The 12619-nt window shown below is 40.2% G+C and overlaps 1 protein-coding gene across 1 annotated transcript; it reads left to right on the plus strand.

Moving 5' to 3' along the window:
* Nucleotides 1-822: 822 nt before the first annotated feature.
* Nucleotides 823-12402, plus strand: LOC117304341. The gene is made up of 10 exons (XM_033788735.1): nucleotides 823-1155; nucleotides 4162-4299; nucleotides 5264-5443; nucleotides 5985-6251; nucleotides 6665-6994; nucleotides 7341-7526; nucleotides 9042-9164; nucleotides 10066-10281; nucleotides 10575-10665; nucleotides 11259-12402. The coding sequence occupies exons 1-10, from the start codon at nucleotides 1050-1052 to the stop codon at nucleotides 11839-11841; spliced, it is 2220 nt and encodes a 739-aa protein (XP_033644626.1). The 5' UTR covers nucleotides 823-1049; the 3' UTR covers nucleotides 11842-12402.
* Nucleotides 12403-12619: the final 217 nt, after the last annotated feature.

The following is a 12619-nucleotide window of genomic DNA, read 5'->3' on the forward strand; positions in this document are numbered from 1 at the left end:
AAGATTGAATATTGTTCAAATGGAATAAAATGTTCATCTTAATTATTATTAGTCACAAAGACAGAGTTTTGAACTTCTAGACATAAAGAACAATATTATGTACATGTCGACATCATATTCTGGAATATATATGTATGAACATTTGTATTTTAACCACGATCCATTTAGAATTCAGAACTTAGTAAGTTTTACTGCACTCTAGAAAACCTGGGTCAAAGTTTACCCTGATCTGGGTCTCTTGAGGCCTGACCCATTTTGAGCCAATTTTATGACCTGGACTCTGTGTCAAAATAACCAAGAAATGGGTCAAAGTTATGCAGACTCCAGATAGGGTCAGACTGACCAAGACAGAGTCAGGCTGACCCACATAGGGGTCAAGTGCCCTACTCGTCATCAGGGTCAAGTCTGACCTGGGGGTTCGTTAAGTATGAAGCGTGCTGCCAACGAGCGCAATAAGCGGGAAGCGCTTATTATTATATAGGGGGAATGTTTGTAATTTTTGTTACTTGTCATAATTAATATTTGTATCTTGAAATAAAGGTTTTCTTTTTTAAAAGGCGTAGTCGTGTATTTTCAGTGGAGTTTTCGTTGTAGAAACAAAATTTGCCAGCTCCCCGTTCGTGATACCAATTTGTCTTTCTCTTTAAAGGTCAACATTGGTTCCCACACACCGTGGCACATCACGACAGACTAGTTAACAAGTCTACCCCTGATTGTGCTTTTGTACTTTCCATCCACGCTTGAACGCGTTTGTCACAATAGAGCGGGTACACACCGCGCCCGTTTCGTACTTAACACCGTGCACTATACACAAAAATGAAAGGCAGTCGAATTGAAAGAGGAAATGCATGACGAACTCCTGGCTGTCACCACGCCCTAATGGTGTTTACTGTACCTACTGGAATATGACCCCCAAAAAACATCAGCCATTTGATACTTTCACAGCCGAACTGTAATCAGAGAGTTGAGAATTGGTTCAAGAAGGAACTCAACAAGGCCTTTGTGGATGGGGCGACCTGACTTCAGTTCATTAGTGTTGTAATTAATACATGATGAAACAGGATACTATAGCAAGTGATAAACTAACACTAGTATTACTAGTGGTGAGTCTTGGTGTTCTACTTATGTCAGACACGGTGACATCGTTAAATACAGGTAAGATAACTTTCTTAAAGACAGTGGACACTATTGGTAACTGTCAAAGACTAGCCTTCACAAGTGGTGTATCTCAACATACGTGTACATGTATGCATAAAATAACTAACCTGTGAAAATTTGAGCTCAATCCATGTACTAATTGCATAATGAATATCATTTTAGAATGATGTTTTACCCAACATCAACGTTGACCATACATCGGTATGTAACCTTTTGGATTATGTTGGACACTAGTGCACTGTTTGGTTTGGGTGTTAACAGACAGAATTTACCCAAAAATAAATAGTGCCCTCTAAAGCGTCAATATGTACATTGTCTCTTAAATTGGCTTATGTCACTATAGGCCCTATATACCAGATCTCAACCTCTCAAGTAGCCTACACACCAATCCATTCACTTCTTCGGTTATGAAGCAACTCGACTCTCATGTTCATTACTTTTTAACCACTTTTGTAGTAAACTATGCTAGCATTAAAATGTATCGTCTGTTTTTTTTCCCGCCGTTCTATTGTTTTATCCTACATAAATATAGATGGATGGATACTATAAAACTAACTTGTGAACAATTCATTTTAAAGGGTGATTTGGGTTATTTAATAGTATCACCATAAATCCGGAGCGAATAGTTCACTCAGGAAGAATACTCCATAATAGGAATACAGTATCTGATACATCGCTTCTCAGGTTAATTATTTGGGGCATAAAACTAATATTTTTTTTACTCATCCACTTCGAAGTGAAATGTTTGTGAAACTGCACTAAACTATATACGTACATATCTGACTTACTACCCTGCAACCACAATGCAGACATCTTAGATCATCCACATCTTCCCATTAGATTATCGTGCCCAGAACCCCATGCTGTGACATTTGCAGATCGCTCACTCTCCTGTTTTGGACCAAAAGAATGGAACACTCTCCCTAACCACATCAAGGATGCTATAACACTGTTCACATTTTCAAGAAACTCCTCAAATGTTTTCTCTTCCAACAAGTGCATCAACATTAATTTCATCCAACTGTCTTGAGCGCCTTTGAACAACTTTGATTGATTTTGGCGCTATAATAAATTCCCTCTGATTGATTGATTGATTGATTGATACATCAATTTGTGTTGCCGTGTTATTACGAAACGTATGATACATACTTTTTATTAAAAATACCCTTAAAGACACACTGGATACCTTCGGTAATTGTCTAAGACCAGTCTTTTCACGTGGTGTTTCTCAACATAATATGCACACAATAACAAACCTGTGAAAATTTGAGCTCAGTACTGATCGTCGAAGTTGAGAGAGAATAATGGAAGAAACACCCTTGTCACACGAAGTTGTGTGCTTCGGGACCTAAAAATCTAATTCTGAGGTCTCGAAATCAAATTCAAATAATTTGAGTGGAAAATCAATTCTTTCTCGAAAAACCATGCTTCTCAAAATGTTTTATACTCAACAGCTCTCCATTGCTCGTTACCAAGTAAGTTTGTATGCTAACAACTGTTTTGAGTATAGGCACCAATAAAAGTGTGGGGTCGATTTCACAAAGAGTTAGGACTAGTCCTAACTTGGGACTAGTCCTAGGAGATATACAAATTGCATGGATAGTCCTAAGTTAGGACGAGTAACTGGTCCTAACTCGAGATAAGACTAGTCCTAACTCTTTGTGAAATCCACCCGTGCCTTTATCCTTCAGCTGAGTGTTTTTATCAGCACTCTGAGAAGTGTAACAACACACCATAGGGTCTACATTACACAGTTAAAACAGCAAAGTACAACTTTCCCTGACAGAGTTATATATTATTAATGCAAGCCCAGTGGCACTCGGCAGTCCCCCGCTAAATGCACAAAAGGCAATGTGACTTGATACGAGTTGACTGCATACGATCTAAACAACATGCTACAAAAACTGGTACATTTGGTTGCATTTGCCTTTGTGATGCTTCTTGCGAGTAGAAAAATTACACAAAACTAAAAACACAAAACGAATACATCATAGACAAACCCAGACCATTAATCTTCAACATTTTTTCCACAATCACTTTATTGGTTGTTTCAATCTATCATACTTGTATTGTGTGAAATTCGGCCAGTTGTTGTCATATTATTGTATCGTGGAACAGCGCCATTTTGAAAATCTTAGCCATGAACTTATTGCAGCGTATTATTGGTCTATACAAAGGAAGTTATTTAAGCTATGCAATAAAGAAAGATAGCAATACTGAGTCATAGGGCATTATATATAGGTGCCCAATCACCCGTACCATAATTCACCATTCTATGAATCTATTCAAACAAATATGGTAACAACAGATTGGGTTGGTACACATTGTATATATTTCTTTAGCGACGTCACAACTGCTGAAGGTTGCGTCTATACATGTTGAGAAAATTTGCAAAGTGTACAGTCAAATCCATCAACGTTTTTGGCGGGAACAGCGGGTTCCAAACGCAGAAATTGCCGCTGAGCTCATAAACGGGCACCTAGGAAATCTGAATATTCAAAACTCGACTTTAGGTGATCTTTTGGTATTTAAAGACTCTGGACCCTAGTGTCGAACTATGGACACACGAAGTTGTGGGCTTTCAGATGCTTGACTTCGAGACCTCAAATTCTAAATCTGAGGTTTCGAAATCAAGATGCTTGACTTCGAGACCTCAAATTCTAAATCTGAGGTTTCCGAATCGGCGACTTCGGCTACAGCTACGGCTAAATCGCGCGCGTCTGCCTATTCTTCAACACTGGTAGACGCGCTGATCTAGACGTAGCTGTAGCCGAAGTCGTCGTTTCGGACACGGCCTAATTTTCTAAAAACAAAAAACATAAGTTTTTGTCCCCATAAATTTGAATTTGAGAAACGTCACTGTCAGATAAATTACTCAGATTGTGTATTTCAGTTACGGATGATTCTTCCAGCTTGGACATAACTGCTTTTTTGGGCGATATCTGAAGCGCGATTACCTTTTGAAATTTAATTTAATTGATATCAATACTTTCTTTATTTTAGAGGGTGACGTGAGGTTACAAGGAGTGGACAACAGCGCCCTCCAGGGCCGTTTGGAGGTCTATCATGAGGGGGCATGGGTCTCAGTATGTGACCCATCGTGGGATATAAGGAAAGGTGATGTTGTATGCAGACAACTGGGTAAGCTCAACATTACTATAACAATTACACATTCTTACTGTGCGTTTTATTTAGACGTCAAATACTCAAAATAATTACTTTAAACTTAAAAAATAAAAAAAATAAAAATAAAAATCTAGTTGAGAATGACAAAGGTCGTGGGTTCGAATCCCACCTGTGAATATTTTTGTCCCCATGGGCCTCGGAAAGTACTTGACAATCGGATAGGCTTAGTGATTTCTCTGTCGGGTTTGATTATGCACTTTCAGCATTTACTGCTTAACACCATGTGGTAAATCCCAACCCTCCTACTGTTTGCTCATTAAATATCATCCGCATGGTTTGAATGATCAATGCACAATGCCAGCCTGTATTTTCGTACTATGTTTTGGATGCTAAACGGTACACAGTCAACCCTCTTACTGTCTGATCATTCAATATCATCGGACATGGTTTAAATGCACCATACTCCAGCCTTCCATTATGTAACACAATACACGAGGTTTTCCTCTATCTTTCATCTCTCCTACTGTCTGACCATTCAAAATCACCAGCATCTACATCAACCAACATTGACCATAAAGTGAATGTTCCAATTTTTCAACTCACTAATAAATGATTGTTGCTGAGACAGGTAAAAATAGTATTGAAATGGTAAAAAACAAATTGTGGAATTCATTTCGTTCCCTCCAAATCACCGTGAAATACTACTTGGTTCCTATTTTGAAGGAATACAATACAGTGCAAGTTCGCCCCAAACAAGGCTAAAAGCCACTTATGGTTCATGGGGCTACAAGAACAAAATGTTTAAGGTGAAAAGAAGGGGAGCTGAAGGTAGGAACTGATATTCCTCTTAAAACAGTCTAGGTTGTAGGAGGGAGGGAAAATGGCAGGGAGTTTCAAAGGAATGCAGTATATTTTGAGGGAACGAAATAATCACAGTATTTTTGTTTCCTTTTCAATAATTGACTATTAACTATTTTAGGTTTTTCTGGCGGTGCGATGTCGACGGACACCAAGGCCGTCTTCGGTCAGGGGTCATCGACGTCATCGCTGACCGATGTCACGTGTTCAGGCAACGAGAACAGCTTAACGGAATGTATGGATTTAACGTACGGAACGAACATGTGTTCTCACGGAACCGACGTCGGGGTCAGGTGCACGTGTAAGTCAAAGATAATTTTTTGTTTAAAGATTAACGGCCGGTGTGGCAGGGAAATCTGGAAATCCTTACACAGTCTAATGATGATGATATAGAAGAATATATTCCCTAAAAAATTTCTGTCTGAAATGTCATAATTAATGAGAAATAAATAACACTAACTTCCCGTTTGGAGTTAACCGCTCAGTGAGCGTTTCATCATTTCTTTTTTAATCGATGGCATGCAAAATGTGTGCCGGGTAATCGGTGTTCACTATTATCTCGTGATCCAGATGGCCGATCAATCTCAAAGTTCTACAGGTGTGTCCTTTTATGTATTATATGGTGGATTGCATAAAGTGATTAATTAAATTGCGCTTATCAGATGAACTTTGTACACAGTTCGTTTTATAGGGACAGAATCTCCTGCCACACCTGACATTTTGACTGGACTGGTACGGGAAACAACTGCATGTAACAAAAGTAGTTGTGCAAGGCTACAATTTGTGGAATAATGTGCTTTCCTTTTATGAATAATAACATGTGTAATGTTCTCTCCATGCAGACCCAATGTACGAAGGGTGCTACGTGTCGTCAGTCGCTGGCCCTCTTGTGGACAATTCAATTGAATCACAACTAATGACGATCTCCCTGTGCCTGAAGCTCTGTCGTGAATATAGCAAAAATTTCGCCGGCGTCCAAGGAGCAAAGTGTACGTGTGGCGATGATATATCGAGCGGTACCAAGCAGGGAAACTCCGGTTGCCACACTGTGTGCCCGGCAGATGCGAGCGAAGCATGTGGAGGGACAGCAACGGTGTCTATCTACAGAAGTAATTTTAAAGTTTCAATTTCAAGTTAATTTATTTGTCCACATTATCGAGATCAGCCTATGATATATACATGTAAACAAATATTACTGCAATCTACAGATAGAAAGAATGTAAGCTAAATTTACAAGGATATGGCCTACTGCAGGGGAGTCCATTGGGAAGCAGAGCTTGGGCCCAACAGGCCTGCTCATTGAGCACCAGTAGCCGTAAGAGAACAAAGTAAATTGAGTGGGCAAATTACATGACACAAGGCATAATATGGGCTCAATATTGCCTCAATTATATTAGTTAACTTGATAGTTCTTTGACAATCAAGACACAAATAATGGGGAAAATGGGGCGGGGGAGTATAACATGCCCCATGGAGTTCCAATAATATTTCTCCCAATTTGCCTACTTTGTTTCATTTCTAGCTGGCTCTTTCTACCGCAACGCCGCCAACACCGGTGGTTTCATGACATCCGCGAACTTCCCGGATCCTTATTTGGCGAGTGATGCCTTCACCATGAACGTTCCCATCCCGTCAGAGTTCAACTTCGCTGTGGTCTCATTCGCATACTTCAAGATTGCTGCTGAGGACCGTGTCGTCCTCAAGACGCCAGGGGGGACTCCGAGGAGCATTGCGGGGACAACTGGTGGCGCCGTGCCGGCCTTCTGGAACTCTGAACAGGCTGCCAGTTTCACTGTCGAGTTCGTAGTCGGCTCTACCACCGGAGATACGGGCTTCGTTATGCAATACACATGTAAGTTAAAGGGATTGCGTATGCTTGGAAATTGGAATCCACTGTTTGTTTCAATCATATATAGTTGTAGATACATGTGGCCCTGAGTTGGTTTTGGGTAAGAAATAGTGTGAAAGAGGACAACAAAAACACATTTTTTCAATAAATTAATCTTAGTATTTCATTTAAAAAAGGTGGTAGCATTTTTGACATAATTTGCCCTAAATAATGAGCGATTATTTTTTTAAGTTCTGTACTTATATTTATCAGTGTTTGATGTGAACATCAGTTTTTATTTTGTTAATAAATTTAGTTTCACGATGTGAATCTTTTCCTTAATTCTTAAAAATCTCTTGATTTCTCACAGTCGGGCTTCAGTGCTCCGCCAGTGACCTTCCGGCCTCTATAGTTTATGGCCAATTCGCAGCTTCACAAACGTCTTATTTCTACAATGATGAAGTGGTAGTTAACTGTAACTTCGGTTACCAGCGAGATAAGGAGAGCTTCGTATGCCAGACTGATGGCACCTGGTCCGCAGCGCCGGTCTGTTCTTGTAAGTTCAACATAGACTGATCCCCTGTCCTTATCCGCAAGGATAAGAACAGGGTAAGGACAGGGTATTAGTTTATATGTATACACACATACGTAAGATTTAACTGCGAATTTCCGGAACTATGAAGGCAATGTGAAATGATGCGAGGTCAAAGGTGATTATGGACGCTTGTCTTAACGGCAGATCTCTGGCGTAATTCACGAGCCTCGATCTGACGTCAGATATTCAGGCTAGTTTCAGCGTTGTTCGGCGACGAGAGTGCACAAATATTTCTCGTGTTATATTTAACTTTATAACACCCCTTACAAGTATTCTGCCTGCTCATTGGTTTAGAGTGCGTCACATGACATGTCTTAGTTTTGCTAGACGACGGCCGTGTGATAGTGTGTCGGTTTGCCATGCGCTAGTCCGAAGACTAGCACACGGCGCCGTGCGCTAGTCCGACAGACTAGCACACGGCGTGCAGTACCCAGACGTCCGTTGCGTGTACGAGGACGATAAATTAATATGAAAACATAGTCTGTAACCATTTCGGATTGAACGACACTCACTACATGCAGCACAGTAAAAGTTATTGCAATCTGTATTCGCGTCGTCCGTAGATTGTAGCATTCAGGTCTGTAACTTAATAATAATAGTACAATTTTAGAAATGTTTGGGGTGTTATTAAACAAATATTGACTGCTTTTACTCGTGCAATGGTCAAAACGATGACTCCCTCGGTGATCCCCGTAGCGTTCTATTTTCGTAGCACTCGTAGCACTCGAAGCAGTCAATATTTGTATAATACGTGACTCAATTTTTTAGTTTGCCCCGACTTCTTCACTCTAGACTCTAGCCGTGTTTCATAAAGCTGCTAAGCAGAAACAAATTGATAAACGATTTCCTGTTATGCAAACATCGGCAGGATACCAGTGACAATAATGCACATGCGAAATTGTACTATAGCGGCCGGTAATCATTTTTCTACTGAGCATAATTTGGGGCATAACGACTACTTCCATTTTGACATTTTGTGTGCTTAGTAAAGAAGGAGCTCGCGTTAGTGGATCTAACTAGACTACGTAATTAATTATGATCCATGCACCCTCGTAATATGCCTGAGTGTATTTCGTTTTACCGAACTCTGGAAATATACTAACAGTATACACAGTGTATTTGGTTTGCGGTAACACCATGTGTGTATCTACTTGCCGTGGAGTAGATAATCGGAGGTTCGGGAGACTTCTCAGTTCTGAAAAGAACGGTCCTGCTTTTTAACTATTACCAGAGCGGATGGTATAGAAATTAGACTGGACTACTACTTTAGCTTATAGGATCGTAATTTACTGTACTGCCGCGGAGTCAGTTCTGAAATTGGTCTCAACGTTTCTACTAGCTTGCTCTAGTCATCGTCAGGAGACTGTATACACAGTGCTAACACAAATCGGTGTATATGGGTAAAACCAATTATGAATGTTCTTTCTCCCCGATGTAAATTTATTATTTATTTAATTATGATTCCATAATAAACAGTAATCCCTACGACCGTTCCACCTACGACCGTTCCACCTACGACCGAGGCATCTTTGGCAACAGGCCTAACCACACCGGCTGGGACTGGAGGTGTACCAACGGGCGCCGGATCCACACCAATCGGTAAGGTTTGCTTTTCAAAGTTTAACATTATTTAGTCTTATAAAATTACTGGGGATGGAACTGAAGATGCCTCTAAAGCCCGGTTAATACTTCCTGGGCATGCTTCGTGCGGAGCGAGGTTTCTTGCGAAGTTGTATCGCATTCGCATTCTCATTCACGGGAAGTATGAACCGGTGAACTTGGAGGGATTGTGTACTTTTTGCACGCCACAAAACAAATACGTCCACAGATTCTCATTAGGCTCATTATACACTAAACATGGCTTATAGATAACAATGATAGAAATAAAAGCTTCCCTTAAAGGCATTGGACACTATTGGTAATTACTCAAAATAATTATTAGCATAAAACCTTACTTGGTGACGAGTAATGGGGAGAGGTTGATGGTATAAAACATTGTGAGAAACGGCTCCCTCTGAAGTGCCACAGTTTTCGAGAAAGAAGTAATTTTCCACGAATTTGATTTCGAGACCTCAGATTTAGAACTTGAGGTCTCGAAATCAACCATCTTAACGCACACAACTTCGTGTGAAAATGGTGTTTTTTTGTTTCATTATTATCTCGCAAGTTTGATGACCGATTGAGCTCAAATTTTCACAGTTTTGTTATTTTATGCATATGTTGAGATACACCAACTGTAAAGGCTAGACTTCGACAATTACCAATAGTGTCCACTGCCTTTAAAATATTACTTGCTGATCAAAATGGGCTGTAGCTTTTGAATAAAATACCTCACATGATCTGTGGATCTGTGGTTTTGTTTCCAACAAACTCAACACTATGTTTAAATATCTTTCTAGCATTGTCTCAAACAGCTGTTTTTTGTTTTGTTTTTCCATAAGAAACTAATTTGTTATTATATGTTGTCCATTTTGTTATCCATTTCTTGGGTCTACACCAGAACCGGTTCCCTGCCCCATACCAGCCATACAAAACGGTACGGTTGACTCACAGGGTCTTACACAGCTCACGGTGGGCCAGACTATTACTGTGACGTGTGACGACACATTTGAAGCTGCGGGTGGCACAACAGAGGCAATGTGCATAGCCGATGGATCATACGATAATGACTTGGTCTGTTCACCAAAGAATAACGTACCAATTTGGCTCATATCTGGTAAGTGTCCTCCATAATTATCAGGGGTACATGATGTTTTACCACAATGGTGTCTTTAAAGGGAAAACCATTATTTGAATATTTACGTAAGGAAAATCAACGATTTGATTAATGATTTGAGTGGATTTAAAGTGATATCTCAGACTTGAGATTTAAAGTCAAATAGCTTGTATACCTATCGAGAACTTTAAATTGGAGGCTGGTATTAGATCTTTGCTAATGTTAAGAAAAAACCCTTTCCCCCATCAGTTTTACCATGTTGTACATAATTGTTGCTTTGTGTTTACCCCCAGTCATTGTAGTCGCAGCTGTTTTGGCCATTATTGTAATTGTTCTAATCATACTGGTGGCTCTGGTCAGCATGGAACCCAATCAACCAGCCAGGTTAGTTCTAAAGATTTCTTTCCAAAACATCTTGTCTCTATTCATCTTGAGTACCTTGTTGTCTTTTCAATCTTCAGCTCTTAGTTTCTAGCCTATTTGTTTTAAAGTTTCTTGGAGACCTCCATCCTCACACAAAATTCTATTGTACTAATGTTTTCTGAGTCATTATAATATAATGTAAACTTATTTCACTTTTCTTTGTGTGTGGTAAAAATAAAAGAAATTAATGAATGTTATTATCTTTGCATGCAAGTTGCCAGATACACAAGGCTTGAAGGTCACTTCAAGGTGTGTGCTACAATCAAATATTTCCAATTATTTCCAGGGGCTGTAGCCACCTTCTCCTGGGGCTGAAACAAAGGTTACCCCTTTTACAGTCCATACGGATGTAGGCTTGGGTATCATCAATCAAAACCATCAATCAAAAAATCAATGGTCAAGCAGAAAGCACCACCTCCCCAACTTTTTAGTTATGGTTCATCTTCTTGTTTCGTCCTAGCTCGTTTTAGGTAGCGGTTGCTTTAATTTTTTGATCATTCCCAAGTTCTCTCACTCCCCTTCATACTCAACCAGTATATCATGTCTTGTTTCAGCCGAGGCAGAAGGCCCCATCCATCTTCTGAGGCATACGGGAATGGCGTGAGTAACGGGGACGGGGGAGCGGACCGTCTCGTGGCCATCGCCCCGTCCGTCATGCAGGGACAATCCCCAAGAAGCAGTCTCAACTCGCGCTACGGTCTCGGAGCAGTCAACCAAGGTGCTCAAATCGAAGACGACCCAGCCGTAGCGGAGCTCACTGATCCCATGGCCGGGGACAACGACATTTATCACCCTACGAGAGATTACCCAGGTGCAGGTGCAAAGCGTCCTGGCTCGCAGCCCGTCCGACCACCACCGGCTCCTTTATCCCCACCACACCTCCAACCAATGCCTCCACAACGCCAAGTCTCCATGGAATACAGACCTAATGGTGACTTCAGTATGCTGGCCAACGACGAACTACTTGCTGTAGGAGCTTTAGACAGCGTAGTGCAGGATTTCGAGCGGGATCAGGCGTACTTTCTTGGCCCGACCAGCCCAGGAATGTACGGTATGGACCGAGGAAGTCGTTACGGCTTAAGGCAAATCCAGTTCTCACAGCGTTCTCGACTCAACAACTTCTATGGCTTGTATTAACCTGAAAATTCGGTACAATTTCTTTTGACTGAACCAAAGCTTAAGTAAAACTGCGTTTGCAAGACAATGCTTATGTTATAATAGATATATATTTGCATCAGGGTAAAGAATATTAATATTGGTTTCACCGATGCACTGTATACTCAGTATAAATAACAGGCATTTATTACTTGGGTTTATGTTATTATAAACATGTACGTATTGCAATAGTGATGCTTTTAGTTTTAGCAAGTACTAGCAGTCAGGCCTGCTCAATTATTTCCTTCCTGTCCTTCAACTCTGTGGACCCCGGTTCGATTCCTACGGTGGGTCTTCAGAAGTCCCTACCTGACTGATATGTTTCCCCTTACAGGTTTTTCTTTCACTTCTTAAGCTCTCATTCTATATTAAATCGTTTGTATTTTTGTATTCTTTTTGTCTATATTCTTGTTGGAGACTTACAGGGTGACTTCTTAACAAAATAGTTTTGAGTCACAAAGCATGAATGCTTTGTCAAATTCTTCAACATAAACACTGAAATAGTACATTGCAATGATTAGTTTTAAAAAGCAGAATTGAAATAATAATTTTATTGTGTCTTTCGAAAAAATAATTTGTGTGACAGGGACAAAAATTGCCAGGGCGCCCTCTTTCGCTCTGACACTCCCAGTAACGACTGCTTGTAAACATGTATTACTCAGTTTGTAATCCTGTTAAAGAACTATACTGACGAACATTTTAATCTCAAAAGCCGGTAAAAACAAAGACACTTTAATTTAATGTAAAGCTGCACTATAGT

Source organism: Asterias rubens, chromosome 21 (assembly GCF_902459465.1).
Source record: "Asterias rubens chromosome 21, eAstRub1.3, whole genome shotgun sequence".
Classification (NCBI taxonomy): domain Eukaryota; kingdom Metazoa; phylum Echinodermata; class Asteroidea; order Forcipulatida; family Asteriidae; genus Asterias; species Asterias rubens.